This window comes from Hemibagrus wyckioides, linkage group LG19 (genome assembly GCF_019097595.1).
Source record: "Hemibagrus wyckioides isolate EC202008001 linkage group LG19, SWU_Hwy_1.0, whole genome shotgun sequence".
Taxonomy (NCBI): Eukaryota; Metazoa; Chordata; class Actinopteri; order Siluriformes; family Bagridae; genus Hemibagrus; species Hemibagrus wyckioides.
In genome coordinates, this window is record NC_080728.1 from 3,080,687 (window position 1) to 3,100,992 (window position 20,306).

The window sequence follows — 20,306 nt, forward strand, 5'->3', positions numbered from 1 at the left end:
ATTTTAGGTCATCCATGAGGATCTCGCTATATTTCCATTCAGACCTAACTGCAATACGTCTCTTGTTTGTTGTGTTCTGATGCTTTGTGCATGGTTTGTAACACATTTTCAGAGACAGAGGTGGCTCCAGTGGCAGATTTAAATAACAGTCTAAGTACCAGTTAAGTAATAATCTAATGCTGAGTTTACTGGTAAGCGGGCAAGGCAGATTCACTGTAGAATATCCAGGTGAAGGTCAAAAACTGTATGGTAGAAAAGCAGGAACAAAACCTAGTGACATAATACATATTCTCCAAGAATCTCTGCATTTCTCTTAGAGCTAAGGGGTTTGGCCAGGAGGGAACTGCTTTCATCAGGCCCCAGGACACAACCTAAAATTACACAGAAATCTGGTGAAAGGAACATTTTTCTCTTACAGACTGCATTCCGATTGCCCTTTGAGTACTGCACTTAGACACACAGTGTGTTCTGGAATCAATAAAAAATATCATCAAAATAAATGATCACCTCATTTAGAAAAGACTGCAAGTATAATGGAGAATCTTAAGCCCATACAGAATTGTCACATATTCACAGTTACCGCTAGTGATGCTAAAGTGGTTTTCCATTCACCATCATCCTGTATTTTAATAGTAGGGCCTTTCCGAGTTACATTTCAGTATCTTTACACTGTTCCATGTTTGCAGATCCTGGTGGCAAGGGGTAAATACATTTTAAAAGCATTAAATTAATATTAGTAGATGCAGGAAGAATGCAAGTCTCCTGTTCAGATTTGAACACATCCTCTATATACACCTTCATTTGCTCTTCTCTGGAACGTATAATGATCTCAAGATTCTAAGGTTCTTCCAAAGTGAAGAGCAAGTTTAGAGACATGAGGCAGGTTTAAAGAATCCACCTAGCAAAATTCTAAGTTAGATAGATAGATAGATAGATAGATAGATAGATAGATAGATAGATAGATAGATAGATAGATAGCTGCCATGTGACACTCCATAGATGTATTATATAAAGAAAAATGCGGAAAGAGAATGCAGGACTGATGGAGAACCCCTCTGTTGGTTACTCATGTCAAGAACAAATTCTCAGAGATGATCAGGGGGTACTCATCATCAAGGCACAGAAATAATAAACAAACCAATAAATAAATAAATTGACAGATAGATAAACCACCTTTGCTTCATGTTCATGTTCTTTCTGATAAGCTGTTTTTTAAAATAATTTATTTATGAAATTGTTAGAGGGGATTTTAAGGTGTGGTCCACGTACCGAGTATATAATGGAAAAAAAAAAGGTTTTGTTCGCAAGACAAGACCAACTGTACCAGACATATGTAGAAAATAATGTGAAAGAAGAAAAAACGCTTTGAACCCTAAACACATAAACTAAAGAAAACAAAGTGTGTTAAGTTGTACTTCGCGCTTTCCTAAGATGGTATTAACTTTTATGCCACTTTACCAAAAGATCCGGCTCAAAGAGTCGACTCAATCTCAAACGCGTGAATGAAAGTGAAAGTGCCCTTCCCTCAGCCTCGACTCCATTTTAATGGAGTTAAAAAAATCTTTAACATCAGGCAGAAGCGGAGATATTAATGTCACACAGCAAGAACTATTGACTAAAGGTCAGTGATTTCTTTATTTAAACGATAGATATAAAAAGAATGCAATTATATTGTATATAAATCTCGTGTAAAATTAGCCACAGGAAATCCTAGCTGTTCTCCCTTCACTAGGCAATTTATTCTTTTATCCAGGTCTCTTGTGGCTCATCTCTGTATTTCTTTGTAAATTCCAATCTGTTTTTCTGATTCTTACTGCTGATGAGTGGTTTTCTTCTTGTGGTATATTTCTGCTTTCTAGGTCTTCTTCGAGCAGTGATTTGTAATGCCTTCACCCCTGCCCTGTGGAGGTTTTTGGTGGTCACTGACTGTTGTTTTTGAGTTTTTCTTTACACACATCTCAGTGTTTCGGTCAGCAGCTGTTGTTGTTTCCCTCGACTGATGTGCTTTGTTGATTAATTTTGATGTCTTTTGATTTTTTAAAAATTTTTTATTCAATGACTCCCTTCAATGGATTTCCCTCTTTTCTTAGCTTCAGCACGTTCTTCACGCAGGTCAAAACAGATGTCATTAAATGAAATGACATTATGAAAATGAATGAATGAATGTTTTGGCGGTCAGAATGTGAGACAGTCAGTCCCAGCATATAGACCCATCAATCAATACTCCAAGCACAGGATTTTTCTTTTTAACCAACGGTTGAACCCTCCTTTAGGGCAAAGATCTGAAAGTGATTGTGAAGTTTAACTGGACATTTGTTTTTGTGTTTTTTAGGAGTGTGATGCTTTCCAGAAGAAGACATCTGACTCTGCAGGACCCAGCTACATGATATTCAAAGATGGAGACTCCTGATCTGGACACAAATAATGTTCCCTCACACTCAAAAAACTGGTAACCTTCCATTTTCTTGTATTTTTGTCATTAAATGCCATTAAATTTGTCCTACTCCAGTTAGAAAAAATGATGCAACAGTGACAAGTCAAGAACAGGATGTCCCTTAAAAATTACAGAAGGATAAGAAAGAGAACTTATAAAAGAGCCTGACAAAGAGGCCTATGGCAACATTAAAGTAGCTGCAGGAATATTTGACAAATATAAATTACTCTCTGCATGTGACAACAACCTCTTGCACTCTTCAGGTCTTCAGGCCTTTCATTTAAATAGCATCCCAGCTCAACTAAATCATCCTAAACCATGCGGCAAAATGTGTTATTTGATGAGACCACACCCAAATGTATAATAATTCCATAATTCCAAGAGGTATGTTTGGTGTAAAACGACACACCAAAAGAACACCATACACACAGTGAAGCATGCATGCTTAAGGATGGCTTTTCTTCATCCAGGATGGAATCATGAATCGCTTGAAATTCCAGTCAATTTTAATTCAAAATCCTCAGGTGTCTGCTAGCAGTGTCTGTACCTGTCCTAGGTGTCTGTACCTTTCAGCTTAACAAGGACTGAAAGCAAGCATCCAAGTCAACAAAGGAATGGAGTAACTAAAAGAACAAGACAAGATTTTGAAAAACCTAGCCTGGAAGCTAACTTAAACTCTGTGGGATGACCTAAAGCAGAGTGCAGCAGATACTCTTACAATTGGATTTAGAATGTTTTTGCAATGAATTAGAAGTAAAACAGGGCCAGATTTTTGGATCCATAATGTTCATAATTTCCATTATTTTTGAATCCAGATTTAGTTCCATTTGGCTACATATTTTTAGCACTAAAATAAATGAAAAAAAAAAACAAAAAAACAAGACCAGTAACCTACTATGTTTAGTGTTTATTATTTTTAGAGTAGTCTATATTATATATTTGTCAGTACATATAGATTTTAAGTAAAATTATGGCTGTGTTAAATGAACAAGTTCGTTAAAAACTGTAAATAGTTATAAGTCTGTTATATGACTGTTTATAATGTACAGCAAACTCCAGGGAAAGCGACTAGAATCACCAGCACCCAGCTGTACCTCCAGGAAGAGTGATTTTTCTATGGAGGTTCCTTGGACATTTAAAGAAAGAGACTCCTCCCTTCTACACAGGTAATGTCTCTTTATTGTAAATGTCTCTTCTAAAGTCACAGCTCAAGGGAAATTCTGACATAAAACTAAAGTTTAATATAATCATTATAGTATGTAAAATTATTGTAGAAATAGAATTATTGAATTATTAGCTAAATTGTTGATTTCATATAATTTTCGTCTTTTTTTTTTTTTTTTTTTTACCTGAACACTACGAAAACCTGGATGCAAAAATCTTAGTTTTTCATCTCATCTTAGTAGTCTACTAGTAACTAAAAATAGTGTGCTAAGAATTTAAGTCTTTCTTATCTCAGTGTTTACATACTAGTAACATTCCTGACCGGTCAGCCATAACATTATGACCACTGCCTAATATTGTGTTGGTCCCCCTTTTGTTGCCAAAACAGCCCTGACCCATCCAGGCATGCACTCCACTAGATTCCTGAAGGTTAGCAGCAGATCCTTTAAGTCTGTAAGTTCCGATGTGGGGTCTCCATGGATTGGACTTGTTTGTCCAGCACATGTCACAGATGCTCGATTAGATTGAGATCTGGAGAAATTGGAGGCCAGGTCAACACCTAGAACTAGTCCCACCCACTAACAGGTGCTATATATATATATATATATATATATATATATATAGTATCTTACATAAGTGAGTACACCCCTCACGTTTTTGTAAATATATTATTATATCTTTTCATGTGACAACACTGAAGAAATGCCACTCTGCTCCAATGTAAAGTAGTGAGTGTCCAGCCTGTATAACAGTGTAAATTTGCTGTCCCCTCAAAATAACTCAACACACAGCCATTAATGTCTAAACCAATGGCAACAAAAGTGAGTACACACCCAAGTGGAAATGTCCAAATTGGGCCCAATTAGCCATTTACCCTCCCCGGTGTCATGTGTTACAAGGTGTCAGGTGTGCATGAGGAGCATGTGTGTTAAATTTGGTGTTATCGCTCTCACACTCTCTCATACTGGTCACTGGAAGTTCAACATGGCACCTCATGGCAAAGAACTCTCTGAGGATCTGAAAAAAAGAATTGTTGCTCTACATAAAGATGGCCTAGGCTATAAGAAGATTGCCAAGACCCTGAAACTGAGCTGCAGCACGGTGGGCAAGACCATACAGCGGTTTTACAGGACAGGTTCCACTCAGAACAGGCCTCGCCATGGTCCACCAAAGAAGTTGAGGAAGCCTCTACTAAAGATGATACACAAGAAAGCCTGCATACAGTTTGCTGAAGACAAGCAGACTAAGGACATGGCCAGAACCATGTCCTGTGGTCCGATAAGACCAAGATAAACTTATTTGGTTCAGATAATGTCAAGCGTGTGTGGTGGCAACCAGGTGAGGAGTGCAAAGACAAGTGTGTCTTGCCTACAGTCAAGCATGGTGGTGGGAGTGTCATGGTCTCGGCCTGCATGAGTGCTGCCGGCACTGGGGAGCTACAGTTCATTGAGGGAACCATGAATGCCAACATGTACTGTGACATACTGAAGCAGAGCATGATCCCCTCCATTCAGAGACTGGGCCGCAGGGCAGTATTCCAACATGATAACGACCCCAAACACACCTCCAAGATGACCACTGCCTTGCTAAAGAAGCTGAGGATAAAGGTGATGGACTGGCCAAGCATGTCTCCAGACCTAAACCCTAAGGTGTGGGAGCACAAGGTCTCTAACATCCACCAGCTCTGTGATGTCATCATGGAGGAGTGGAAGAGGACTCCAGTGGCAACCTTTAAAGCTCTGGTGAACTCCATGCCCAAGAGGGTTAAGGCAGTGCTAGTAAATAATGGTGGCCATACAAAATATTGACACTTTGGGCCCAATTTGGACATTTCCACTTAGGGGTGTAGTCACTTTTGTTGCCAACAGTTTAGACATTAATGGCTGTGTGTTGAGTTATTTTGAGGGGACAGCAAATTTACACTGTTATACAGGCTGGACACTCACTACTGTACATTGTAGAGTGTCATTTCTTCAGTGTTGTCACGTGAAAAGATATAATAAAATATTTACAAAAATGTGAGGGGTGTACTCACTTTTGTGAGATACTGTATATATTTATATATATATATATATATATATATATATATATTGTTTTGGGACATCTGCCTTTACATGCACATGAACTTTAATGACATTCTTAGTCTGCAGGGTTTATTATGGAGTTGACCTGCCCTTTGCAGCTATAAAAGCTTCAACTCTGGGAAGGCCTTCCACAAGGTCAAGGAGTGTGGTAATGGGAATTTTTGACTATTCCTCTAGAAATGCATCTGTGAGGTCAAGCACTGATGTTGGACGAGAAAGCCATCCAAAGGTGTTCTATCATGCTGAGGTCAGGACTCTGTGCAGGCCAGTCAAGTTCCACACCAAACTCTCTCATCCATGTCTTTAAGGACATTGTTTTTGCACTGGTGTACGGTCATGTTGGAATGATGGGCAGCACATACACTTGGGGGGTGGGGGCTAATATTCTGCTTACCTTGCAGCAGGTACGTTGTCTCTCCACACTTACCCAGCAGCAGTGTAGCAGCATGTATTATGACATCCACCAACACCAAACCTATCCACATTCTGTGTCCATCAATAAATGCCTAAACTTTACTCAGAGAGTTTTATGACTGAAATGCATAGTTGAGCCATGAAATTTTTCTTCCCATGCAGGTTTCCCAAACACTGGTCTCACAGCCTGTCTCTTATGCTGCTCCATCTATGTAACCCTTATTATCCTGTCAAAAAAACTCGGCTTAGCCCTGGCATGTGGCAAGAGACCTCCTCTCCAGCATCACAGCAGCAGTGTAGATGTATCCACCATGGTCAATCTTACCACATTCCAGTTCCATCAGTGAACACTTAAACTTTACTCTGAGTGTTGCCATGACTGAAATGTATACCCCAGTCACTTAGCACACTTAGACTAGACCACCACTTAGCATCATTTAGATACTGAAAAGATTGCAAGCTATAAGAATCTTCTCGAGTTACACCATTACAAAGTGTCCCTGTGATTTAGTGATAATCACAAAATTCACAAAATGGTTGAAGTTGAGGTTATAGTGTTTACATGATGAAATTATAGTCTATATCAATTTCTAATTTTGTTCACAGTATTCTACAGAAGACAGAAGAGAAAATAGAGAAGAACATCATCACAGATACTGGGTAAGGAGCAATAAAATGACAATGGCAGTGAAATGCTATTATTATAAAACTCTGCTGTCATTAACTGCAGAATGATTAGATTAGATTATAGAAAGAATGAAGTAGAAACAGAATATCTTAAAGAACAATCTTTGATAACAAGTCAGAAAAAAATGTTATCTTAAAGTCTAATAAATTAGCCCCATGTCACACCACATCTTCCTACCTTCACCATATCACAGGAATGACCCAGAATCTGTGGCTGTAAATGAATTCCAGAAAAAGTTCAAATTAAATCTATTGAAGAAGTTTCAGTGTTTGCATGGAGTGATAATAAACCCGGGAATCCAAACCCTCTTGAATGAGATCTACACAGAGCTCTACATCACAGAGGGAGACAGTGGAGATGTCAATAATGAACATGAGGTGAGGCAGATCGAGGCAGCATCCAGGAGAACAACAACAGAGGAAACACCAATCAAATGCAACGACATCTTTAATCCTTTATCTGAACAAGATGAACCCATCAGAACTGTTCTGACAAAGGGAGTCGCTGGCATCGGAAAAACAGTCTCTGTGCAGAAGTTCATTCTGGACTGGGCTGAAGGGAAAGAAAATCAGGACATCCACCTCATATTTCCACTTCCTTTCAGAGAGCTGAATTTGATGAAGAACCAGAAACTGAGTCTGATGGAGCTCCTTCAGTTCTGTTTTAAAGACACAATAGGAACAGAAATGTTGAGTTCAAAAAAGGTTCTGTTCATTTTTGACGGATTGGATGAGTGTCGTTTTCCTCTAGATTTCCAGAACACAGTGAGAGTGTGTGATGTAACTGAATCAGCATCAGTGCCGGTGCTGCTGATAAACCTGATTAAAGGGAATCTGCTTCCCTCTGCTCTCATCTGGATCACCTCCCGACCAGCAGCAGCTGATCAAATCCCCTCTGAGTGTGTGCATCGAGTCACAGAGGTACAAGGGTTCAATGACCCACAGAAGGAGGAGTTCTTCAGGAAGAGGATCAGTGACCAGAGCCTGGCCAATAACATCATCACACACCTGAAGTCATTAAGAAGCCTCTACATCATGTGCCACATCCCAGTCTTCTGCTGGATTTCAGCCACTGTTCTAGAGAGAATGTTGGGTGAAGCAGAGAGTGGAGAGATCCCCAAGACTCTGACTCAAATGTACACACACTTCCTCATCATTCAGACAAACATCATAAGAGAAAAATACTCAAAGAAGCTGGAGAGTGATGAAGAAATGCTTCTTAAACTGGGAAAACTGGCTTTTCAGCAGCTGAAGAAAGGGAACCTGATCTTCTATGAGGAAGACCTGAGAGAGTGTGGCATTGATGTGAGAGAAGCAGCAGTGTACTCAGGTGTGTGTACACAGATCTTCAGAGAGGAGTCTGGGCTTCAACAGAGTAAAGTGTACTGCTTTGTACATCTGAGTGTTCAGGAGCACCTCGCAGCTCTGTATGTGTACCTGACCTTCATGATTAAAAAGAGGAATGTTCTTGATCTGTATCAGTTATCTAAACTGTGGAGAAAAGAAAATACAATCTCAGATCTACACAAGAGTGCTATAGATCAGGCTTTAGAAAGTCAGACTGGACATCTAGATCTTTTCCTTCGGTTTCTTTTGGGTCTTTCACTGGAATCCAATCAGAATCTCTTTTGTGCTTTAGTAACACAAACAGGAAGTAGCTCCCAGAACATAGAAGAGATGAGAACAGTCCAGTACATCAAAAAGAAGATAATTGAAGATCTTCCTACAGAGAAATCCATCAATCTGTTCCACTGTCTGAATGAACTGGGTGATAATTCTCTAGTGGAGGAAATCCAGCACTACCTGAAATCTGGAAAACAAAGTGAACTCTCTTCTTCACAGTGGTCTGCTCTGGTGTTTGTGTTACTGACCTCAGCACAGGAGCTGGAAGAGTTTGACCTGAGTAAATATTTCAGTACAGATAAGATAACAGAAGATGTTCTTCTGAAGATGATGCCTGTGATCGCAGCCTCCAGAAAAGCAATGTAAGTAAAGCTGTATTTAACTGTTCTACTGATACAGTGTTAGAAAGTATGAAGCTAAAAACACTCTGACCAATATGTACTTTGGGATATTTGACCTGAAGGTCATACAGATCTGAGTTAATGCAAATAGATAAATATATACATCAGAGAATATAAAATAAATATTAGAAAAAATGAAAAGACACACACAGAGTTAGCCAACTAGCTTAAAATCAGTAGCTAGCTAATTATAGAATTAATCAAATGTCTTAGCTCTTCAGATGAATCTAACATTCTATGGTATCTGTCATAGTATTTAGTTGTAGAACACGGTGAGTGTGTGAAGGAGGACCCGTGAGGTAGGTGAAATTTCATTCTCTAGATCTTTACAGACATTGAATATGTTGAGTAAAAAATTCTAACCAAGGAGTTTGGACAAACACAGATTTTTCAAATCTTCTTTTCTATTTTACAGCATTGTACTCTGCTGAGTTGTGTCTGCAACAAATGCACTTTGACACTAAAATTGGTACTCCTCTGATTTTGGCGAAGCAAGCAAACATTAGCTAACATAATTTAGACATGCCAGAAGGAAAAATAAGTTGCACCCCAAATTGCATATTTATCCAATATTCTGTGCCATTTTTAATTTAAAAAAGAAGTACACTTTATGTACCTTAATGATTCATTTATTCCCCTGAAAAAAAGTGTGGAATGTTGAACATGCACTCAATGGTAACAGCTTTGCTATTGTAGTAGAAGAGGGGTGGGGCTACCATGGCACCGACGACGGATGAGAGACAATTTTCAAGATTCACCATTTTCACCATTACATACCATTATGTGTTTCTCACTACTGTGAAGACTTAATATATGTATGAAATGATGTGTGATAACAGACTAATCACGTCCCATATTAACTCAAATGACACAGCATTTTATTTTTCAAAACAAGACAATCCCATATTATACAGGATAGTGTCAACTCGACTCGAGATATTTGCTGTATCTGGTGCATATACTTTTAACACTTGTTAAAGTAAAAATGAGTTGGTACAGTGAAAGCTTTAAAGACTTGATTGATGTTCTGTGTTAGTGTTCATTATGTATTTTAATTACTTTAGTATCAGGTGTGATTCACTTGGAGTGAAAAGTTGGTCAGGTCTGGCCTCAGTGCTCAGCTCAGAAACCTCCAACCTGAGAGAACTGCATCTGACTGTGAAAACTCTGGATCTGACTGGGAATAAACTAGGAGACTCAGGAGTGAAGTGTCTCTCTGCTGTACTGCAGAATCCTCACTGTAAACTGGAGACACTGAGGTAAGATCATCTCTAAAAGAGTCACAATATCTTACTAAAAGCAGCAGGGGTATACATTGTTGTTTATAACCTCAGTGATTTCTCTGCAGAATTATGTATGCATTTAAGAAATTAAGAGATTTTATATACATACAGTATGTATCAAAAATAGAGACAAACAGTGAAAAAGTCTACAAATCCTGACTCATTACGTTTAAAGCCAGCAAAACCTTTGTAGCTATAGTACACAAAATATCAATAATTCTAAATAAAAGCAGAAGTGTTAAAGGAACGAGGGGCCTGGGCCCACCCATTTGGGCACATTTCCTACCCAAATAAGACCTATTACAATGTCATCATTATTGTCTATTCAATTCTTGCTCAGTAGGAGGTGCCACTTTAAGAAACTGCATCGAGTAACATTGCTTAACTACATTTCAGCATGGTGTGTAGCTGTGCAGTAGACTAGTTCTATAAAGAGTTTACCTTCTCTGAAATAGGCGCCACACTGTGTCTTTCCCCCCTGCCACTCATACACTGTGGCTATAATATGATTACATGTATTTTGGTTTGTGTTAACATTGCATGCTGTCAGAGTGGAGATTGGACTCATGTGAGAGCTGAATAACAGAACTGCACTTGGTGAGGAGTGCACTGGGAAATGCTAAAACAAAGCTATTTTTAACTGTAATAAAAATGCTTAACAAAATTATGGCTGTGTTTGTACACCGTCTTTAATCACAGGAATTAGAGTAGGCCTTGTTTCCTTTTATTTAATCAAACAAATGCTTGTTTAAGGTTTTCAGGAAGAGGTGCTTATCTCTCATTTCAAAACCGTCAGTGATTTGGGTGTTCTAACATCTAGAGCAAGTTCATTCCACCACCTACGTGTCAAAACAGAGAATAGTGCATACCTTTATGCATACCTCCTGAGGGAAACTTTTTTCTTCACCCTACATTGGCCCAGGCTAGCTCACTAAATCTGACTAGAAAATAAAATTCCCAATCAATTCTTAAAAGAATAAAGAGCCAAATTTACAGACTGGTTTCAACTGAGATTGGTTTATTGGCAGTCAAGCAAGACAGCAAACAAACCAGCTGGCACCAGGGGTCCAAATGGTGTAATCACTCAACTAGCACCAAAGCCCCATTAGACTTCAGTGTCCTTATATACATTTTATGCATGTTCCACTTTTCAACCTTTGTTAGATCATTTTTTCCAGACTGTCTCACCATTTAGCCTTTCTCCAATCACATTTCAGGGCACGTAGTGCTCGTTGCACACATATTCTTCACCATGCAAGTTTTCTATTCATGCCTTTGCAAGCTTTTGGCTATCTCTAAGAAGGGTCATATTTCTTGTCTTCACTTTGGCATTAGATTTCCCCACTTTGCAAAGCCAATTGATTGTCTATACTTTTTACTTAATTTCACTCTCAAGCTTTATTTCATTCTGAAGATTATGAAGCTTTATGAGCAGGCTAGGGTTGAAAAATGTGCCAGTGATGTAGAAGGCTCCTGGTCCTGGTTGAATAATGTGGGGGTAGTCTGGGTAAAATCTAAGGTCTGGCAGATTTGTTTAATCTTCTCATTAAAAGGAGGACAAGTCTTCAGCAGTCAGGGAGGACGAAGCATGGGGAGCCTGGGGGTTGGGTAGTAAAGAGAAGATGTTGTGGAGCTTACAAGGATCTTGTGCAGAAGCTTCAAGTTTTTCCTTGTAGAACGCAGTCCTACCAGAAGTCACTTCTGAGTAGAATTTGGATAGGAGAGCTCAGTAAGAAGTGAGATTTCCACTTAATCTTTGCAGATCTTGGTTCTCTCTAAAAAGTCCAAGGGTAGGGTGGAAAAGGCTTCTGGGTCAGGAAGAGATGAAAGGGAGCATGAAGCTACAGAGGAAGGGGATCACTCCAGGGATTCCATTTTTGATGGGTTAAAGAGAAATGTTAGAAATAGTTTTTATGCAGCAAAGGAATGATTGTAAATAATACTAGGTGATAATAGGAGACGTGAAGTGCGGTAGCAGTCATGACTGTAGCTGGAGAAGGATGAGTAAAGGCCAGATACGGTGCATTTCTTCTCTTGTGCATTGAAGGGACAGCTGTTAAATGACAAGGAGAAGAAATATCTTTTGTAACAATGTTTTGTCCTAACGTTAAATGTAATGTTAAACATAATGTTAAAATATTGAAAGGCAGCACAAGCCTAATTTTCTGTTAGTTAATGTGCGTGCATGCCACACAAACGACTAGCAAATAAACAAACCTTTTAAGTTAGAGTGTTTCAGCGCATTTGCCACTTATTGGCATCAAGTTCTTTTGAGTGACTGCTGAAGTTTTATGGGTCACAAGAATGGTGCCGCAGTAACAGAGATAAAGTCCTGTAAATACAGATCAGCAATTAAGACAGGGAGCCTTCAACTTTCCAGATTGCATTTGTTTATTCACTTCCAACAAGCTCAAAATATATCTGCATGTATATTTTTTTCCCAGTCCCAATATATTTTAAAAACATCTATCACAATTACATCTCTACAGTTATTTCCAAAATACATTTGTAACAGTGCTACCTGCAATTCCCACTCCAGGCCGTGTACTGAGTACTGAGCACTTCCGAGTCACTCCACCCACTTCTGGGTTACTTCCTGCTTTCTGTGTATTTAACCATGCTCTCAACAGTAGACTCTGCTAGGTATTAGCTCTGGTACCAACCTGTTGTTTGTTCCTTGCCATTGTTGTAGTTTCATGTGTTTTGACCTCGTTTTTCTCTGCTTTTGGATTACGATTTTGGGTCGTGTACTTTTGCTTTGTTGGATTGCTTTGTTGTTGTTTGGTTTTTTGGACTACCTGCCTGTTTTGCTGTTTTTGACCCTGCCTGCTGATTTGGATTGTTTGCCTGTGATTTTTCTTCAATAAACTCTGCATATCGATCCTACATCGTCATTCCCAGACTCCATGTTACAACATTTATAAATTTTCATATTCAATTCAATTTCAATTCAATTCAATTTATTTTGTATAGCCCCTTTTACAATGAACATTGCCTCAAAGCAGCTTTACAAGAGAAGAGAAACGGAGAAAGGGGAGTGGAAAAAATGTATAACTAAATAACTAGAACTAAGAATAAATTATTAAATTAAATCATTAAACTATATTATTTTATCCCTAATGAACAAACCTGTGGCGATGGTGGCAAGGAAAAACTCCCTGGGATGATATGAGGAAGAAACCTTTAGAGGAACCAGGCTCAGAAGGGAACCCATCCTCATTTGGGTGACACTGGACAGAAAATAATGTAACTGTAGCTGATTAATGTCCTTTCTACAACAGCAATCAATGGCCCATGAGGAACTATTAGGTCAGTGTAGTTTCTAAGGTCATTATAGACACTAATTCCTTGCTGTCACAAGCTGACAGATGAAATGGCAGATCTGTGACGGTGTGAAAGTCCCCAAGTGGCTCTGTCCATGGCTGTCTCCTGGTCCACACAGATCCATCCACAGCACCACCAAGCGACGAGACTCTGACCAGGGGTAGAGGCAGTGGTCACTCTGGAAACTGGCAAACAGTGGGAGCTCAGGAGTGGGGTGTTATCTTGACAGAGAAAGACAGAGAGAGAAAGAGAAAGATATTAAGTATGATTCAGATCATGTGATGTTTAAGACAATGCAGATTATGTGTAAAGTGCAGGCAGGGATTTCAGCAAGACTAGCTATGACAGCATAACTAAAAGGGAGAGCCAGAAGGTGACAGATATGAAGGCTTCCCGGGACATAAAGTGTCCAATCACTTCACAGTCAGCAAACCTGAGCGACTTGCGAGGGTGGTAAGATGACAGAATCCAAACATCCCAGTCACCAAACACTCTATGCCCATGAACCTTCCAGATCTGCTCCTTTACCTAAGAAAATTATACATTAAAAGCTTGACTAAACAAATGTGTCTTCAGCCTAGACTTAAACACTGAGACTGTGTCTGAATCCCCAACACTAATTGGAAGGCTGTTCCATAACTGTGGGGCTTTGAAAGAGAAAGCTCCGCCCCCTGCTGTAGTCTTTGCTACTTGAGGTACTACCAAGTAACCTGACCATTTAGCGCTTTATAGGTCATTAACAGAATTTTATAATCAATGCGAAATTTGACTGGGAGCCAATGCAGTGTGGATAAGATAGGAGTGATGTGTTCATATCTTCTGGTTCTAGTTAGGACTCTAGCTGCTGTTTTCTGGACTAACTGGAGCTTGTTCATGCTCCTACTGGAACATCCAGACAGTAAGACATTACAATAATCCAACCTAGAGCTAACAAAAGCATGAACTAGTTTTTCTGCATCATGAAGCGACATCATATTTCTTATCTTGGAAATATTTGGGGATGAAAGAAGGCTACCCTAGTGATATTGTTGTTTTTTTTACAGGAACAAATCAATATCTTAAAATTATTCTGGTAATTTCGTGTCATATTTACATGTGATATTCTTAATAAAATAGCCATTTTGTGAGAGTACAGTGTGTGCAAATCTACAACCTTGCCTGTGAGGTATCATTCAGATAACAATGACCCATTTTTCAGCAACATGGCAGCTAACCCACCTGGTTTTCCCAATTTTTGCATTTACATTAAATGCTAAAATAACATCAGGGTCATTTCCAATTTTGTTAATTATACATTTTGATTTGTCAAGAGATTTAAAAAAAAATATGTTGATAAAGAGTGTGTCATTGTGTCTCTCTACAGGTTGTGTAAGTCTGGTATCTCAGAAGAAGGCTGTGTTGCTCTGACTTCAGCTCTGAGATCAAACCCCTCACACCTGAGAGACCTGAATCTGTCTTGTAATAAACTTGGAGACTCAGGAGTGAAGAGTCTCTCTGCTGTACTGGAGAATCCTCACTGTAAACTGGAGGCACTGAGGTAAGACCATATCTCGGTGAGTCACATGACCTTACCTTCAGTAAGACACTTTCTCTAATAGTGAGACTGAAGCAGAGGTTTTAGGTTCACCATCAATATCCTGAGGTGGAAAATTGAAGAAAGAAAAGAAAAATTACATTTGAATAAGAAAAATGCTGTCTGAAATGATAAATGTAAAAGTTTAGGGCCTCGTTCTGCATCCTATTTCATAGGATGAGTCTGTAGAGTTCCTCACTTCCTGATGTGGAATAATGTTTCAATTTTGAAAGGTGGAACAACCCTATTTTGTTTATATTGTGTTGTTACTGCTTGGGAAAGCATTATTGTTCATTGTAGCTAGTATTTCATTTAAATTAAATTCTTGTGGACATTGAAGTTAAAGTATCTGTAAAACACAGCAATACATAATCTCTATGTTTATAAGCCTAGTTTATGCAACCGACTCATTTTAGGGGTGTGTATACTATATAAGCAACTGTAAAATGAGCAAACCTCTTGAGTATAGCCTTTTAGCTAAAAAAAAACAAAAAAACATTTTGGGTTTCACAGTTATGTACGATTCTTGGAGCAACTAATGGATTGTATTTTTCTTCTCAAGCTTATCCACCCTGTTTTACCCAGGCCCACGCACTGTTCAATTACTGACCTAGCCACTAAAGAGTGGAAATGTTTTGGTCAGTGCTAATTTGATTACTTAGGAGAGGGCAGCCAGTACAACATGACAGACACATCATCTTCACAACAAGTAAACCAAGATAAAAAATCTTTTCATGGAGAGTGTGCCATTGTGTCTGTTCAGGTTGTATAAGTGTGATGTCAGAGATGAAGGCTGTGCTGCTCTGACCTCAGCTCTGAGATCAAACCCCTCACACCTGAGAGAACTCAATCTGTCCTATAATAATATGGGAGACTCAGGAGTGAAGAGTCTCTCTGCTGTACTGGAAAATCCTCACTGTAAACTGGAGGCACTGAGGTAAGACCATATCTCGGTGAGTCACATGACCTTATCTTCACTAAGACACTTTCTCTAATAGTGAGACTGAAGCAGAGGTTTTAGGTTCACCATCAATATCCTGAGGTGGAAAATTGTTTCTTTTTACTGCAAACTACACTGATGATTTCTCATAAAGTCTTTGGGTCACACATACATATATGAGAAGCTGTATAAAACATGACTAAATGCGACTGTAATAACATTCATTCAGTACATCTCCATCTAGCTGCTCTGAACAGGGTTGCCATACTTGTGTTACAAAATCAGCTCAATGAACAAGAAGTACTAAAACCATCAGTTTCCTTTTGTAGTTCTTTCAATGAGATCCTAAAATGGTCTTGTATTAATACACATTTTGTCATGAATAAAGATGAGTAAACTGACTCAAATACATTCACATAGTAACACAGCTAAAGGTGAAAATAGGATCAACAGGTGTGTGTATGAGAGGAGATCACAGTTCATGGACGCTACTGTATATAACTGCTATACAGTTATGATTAAAACATGGCTCTAATTTGCTCCTGGTTTTGAAAGAACAAAGTATTATGTAAACTGACGACTGTTAATCTCACAAACTTGCAGGATATGTAACAAGACACGTTTTCAGTTTTTGAACTTTTTTTTTGTGAGATCCTTCCTTAAATAAACAAAAACCCTCAGCACATCTGTCTCTGTGTCTTCGTGTCATTCTTCTGTGGAAATTAGTTACTGTGAATATCACATAATACACCAATAGAACCTGATGAATAAAATTTGTCTATATTTTTTTACACTCAATGAGTTTTATCATCAATTTATACTTATTACATTAATTTTCCTTAATCATAAAGTTGTATATTTAAGTTGTATTCTAATAAACCAAGATGAAAATCCATTGATGAAGAGTGTGTCATTATCTTTCTACAGATTGTGGGATTGTGGTATCTCAGATGAAGGTTGTGCTGCTCTGACTTCAGCTCTGAGATCAAACCCCTCACACCTGAGAGTCCTTGATCTGTCCTGTAATAATGTAGGAGACTCAGGAGTGAAGAGTCTCTCCTCTGTACTGGAAAATCCTCACTGTAAACTGGAGACACTGGGGTAAGATCACATTTTTAAACATGTTTAAATCTTCATCCAAGTAGGGCTGGGAGATAAATTAATACCGATATTTAATGGACAGAAAAAAACAAAACATTCATTAATTAATTAATTAATTAATTAATTAATTAATTAATTAATTAATTAATTAATTAATTAATTAATTAATTAATACTAATAATAATAATGAGGCTACAATTACTTGCAGAATCATTCATGTCAGTTGCAGAATCGATAAAGGAAATCTTTTCAGAGTTAGTCATCTTCCAAAATGCTACCTTTTGCATTAGTACTTAACGTAAGTATTTAACATAGGTTTAGGAGTGTGAATTTAGCTGAGGAAGGAGGACGGATATGAAAGAAGATGCAAAGTAAAAGGCACTTTAGAGGGTTTGTTGTTTTTTGTTGTCTTATTTTGTGTCTTTTCCTGCCTCCACTTGTGTTTGACAGATGTTGAAAAGTCTGCTCTTTGATAAAAAAAAAAAGACTTTAGAAATCACATTTTTTCTCATTTATAAAGTTAGAGTGATTTCATTTTTGTTTTATACAATTTATTTATTTACATAAAGAATTATGTAGTTATTTAGCTACATATTAAATTAAATACAATAGTATAGAAGTATCAGTGTGCGATAGCCATATTGTATCTGATGAAATTTTGTGGTTTTGCCAAAGCATTTGCCATTGCCTTAAGGCAGGGGTGGGCAATAATTTTTCCAAAAGGGCCACATGAGAAATTGGAATGGTTTTAGACGGCCAGAATATATATACAATTTCACGTTAAGTTATAATGCTAGTTTTTTAAACATTGCAAAAGTTATATATATATATATATAACTTTTGCAATGTTTAAAAAACTAGCATTATAACTTAACGTGAAATTGATAAACATTGATAAAGAACAGTGAACCAAATTATGTCACACAGTCAATCAAACAGTTCATCAAACATGTGTGGTGCTTAGAATTTTTGCACTATTTAAGGAACATTTATAAAAATAAAAATTTTTTTAGAAAATTGGCTTTTTTATAGCAATTTAAAAATAGCATCATAACTTTATAAAATCCTTAATCCTTAAACAACGTTACATGTTCTCCACACACTAAGCACACATCTTTGCCTTTGATTTCAGCAAATAAATATTTAGAAGTCCATGCCTTTACATTCTCAAACTGTGTCAATTTTTCTTTTTTTAACGTCAGTTGACATATTTGAGGGCTAAGAGCTAATTTCTTGGAAGCTGTCCAACACATTCGCTGATGTGCATGAGCATACTGATGACGTTAATAAAGAAAAACAGCAGTGGCCTTCCAAATAAAAGCCATGTAACTGTATTTTGTGAACCTATCACAAATTAATAGGCGTCACCGTTATTATGAACTCGCGCGGATGTGGCCCACAGGCCATGCCCAGATCTGCCTTAAGGCATAATGTCACAGCCATGCTGTGCAGAGTACCAGCTTGTTAATTATAAACTAAATGTTCAATGAAAGTCTTCAGAATCAAACCTATTGTGTTAAATCTTAAACTGAGTATACTTCTAGAACTAAAATGTATGTCCTGTAGAGAATACTTATATACAAAGATCTTCACACTTACAATAATTTCTCAAGTCTTACAAACATGTGCAGTGCTTTTCCTTCCACACTGATGGTATGAAATGAATATTGTGATAAATGTTGATATCGTTGTAAATATTGTCTTGTGTCTTTGTACAGGTTATATAAGTGTGGTGTCTCAGATGAAGGCTGTGCTGCGCTGACTTCAGCTTTGAGATCAAATCCCTCACACCTGAGAGAACTTTGTCTGTCCTTTAATAATCAAGGGCACTCAGGAAAGAAGCTGCTGTCTGCTCTTAAGGATGACAAACATTACAAACTACAGACTCTTAGGTGAGTAAAGACCTTTTTAGATAAATGTAAAAAAATATATACTATTATTTGTACATTTCTTTTTAGAAAATAAATATTCTATATTCTATATAGTCAGAATTTTTCTATCACTTAGCTTTAATAGTGTATGAGGAAGTCTGGAGTAGCAGAGAAGTATGTCAGAGTGGTGCAGGACATGTATGAGAGGAGCAGGACAGTGGGGAGGTGTGCTGTAGGTCAGACAGAGGAGTTCAGAGTGGAGGTGGGACTGCATCAGGGATCGGCTCTGAGCCCTTTCCTGTTTGCTATGGTGATGGACCAGTTGTCAGGCGAGGTCAGACAGGAGTCTCCTTGGACAATGATGTTTGAAGATGACATTGTGATCTGTAGTGAGAGCAGGGAGCAGGTGGAGGAAAACCTGGAGAGGTGGAGGTTTTTGCTGGAGAGAAGAGGAATGAAAGTCAGTCGTAGTAAGACTGAGTACATGTGTGTGAATGACAGGGAGGGAAGTGGAACAGTAAGATTACAGGGTGAAGAGGTGAAGAAGGTACAGGAGTTTAAGGACTTGGGGTCAACAGTCCAGAGTAATGGAGAGTGTGGGAAAGGGGTAAAGAAGCGGGTGCAGGCAGGTTGGAATGGGTGGAGAAAGGTGTCGGGAGTTCTGTGTGATAGAAAAATTTCAGCAAGAATGAAGGGGAAGGTGTACAAGACAGTGGTGAGGCTGGCCATGCTGTATGGTTTAGAGACAGTGTCACTGAGACAGAGACAGGAGTCAGAGCTGGAGGTAGCAGAGCTGAAGATGTTGAGGTTCTACTTAGGAGTGACACGGTTGGACAGGAACGAGTACATCAGAGGGACAGCTCATGTTGGAGGTTTGGGGGACAGAGTTAGGGAGGACAGATTAAGATGGTTTGGACATGTCCAGAGGAGGGAGAGTGAGTATATTGGTAGGAGAATGTTGGACATGGAGCTGCCAGGAAGGAGGCAAAGAGGAAGACCAAAGAGGAGGTATATGGATGTAATAAATGAGGATATGAAGCTAGTGGGTGTAAGTGTTGAGGATGCAGAAGATAGGGATAGGTGGAGAGATATGATTCGCTGTGGAGACCCCTGAAGGGAAAAGCAGAAAGAAGAAGAAGAAGACTGTTTTGTGTTCATGTGAATGCAGAAGACAAATGAGGATATAAGAGTGACTGTAAATTAAAACATCATCTGCTATTTCTGACTTCATACTGCCATTTTTGTCTGAGCAATATAATCTCTGCTTTAGCAGTACACTCTCTTCTCGACTCTCATAAAAGCAAATTAAATTGATGATAATGTTTCTCTTATGTACCACAGCCAGGTTTGTGGTTATTAATGCACATATTAGCTCATCTGCTTTTGTTTTTCTTTTGTAATCAGGCT

General features: G+C 38.4%; 1 protein-coding gene across 1 annotated transcript; it reads left to right on the forward strand.

Annotated features, from left to right (window-relative positions):
- Positions 1–1,502: 1,502 nt before the first annotated feature.
- LOC131370048 (NLR family CARD domain-containing protein 3-like) lies at positions 1,503–18,924 on the forward strand. Its single transcript, XM_058417079.1, has 10 exons — positions 1,503–1,621; positions 2,333–2,449; positions 3,484–3,600; positions 6,703–6,756; positions 6,978–8,768; positions 9,872–10,066; positions 14,778–14,951; positions 15,751–15,924; positions 16,855–17,028; positions 18,747–18,924. Exons 2-10 carry the CDS (start codon positions 2,397–2,399, stop codon positions 18,922–18,924), a joined length of 2,910 nt encoding a protein of 969 aa, XP_058273062.1. The 5' UTR covers positions 1,503–1,621; positions 2,333–2,396.
- Positions 18,925–20,306: the final 1,382 nt, after the last annotated feature.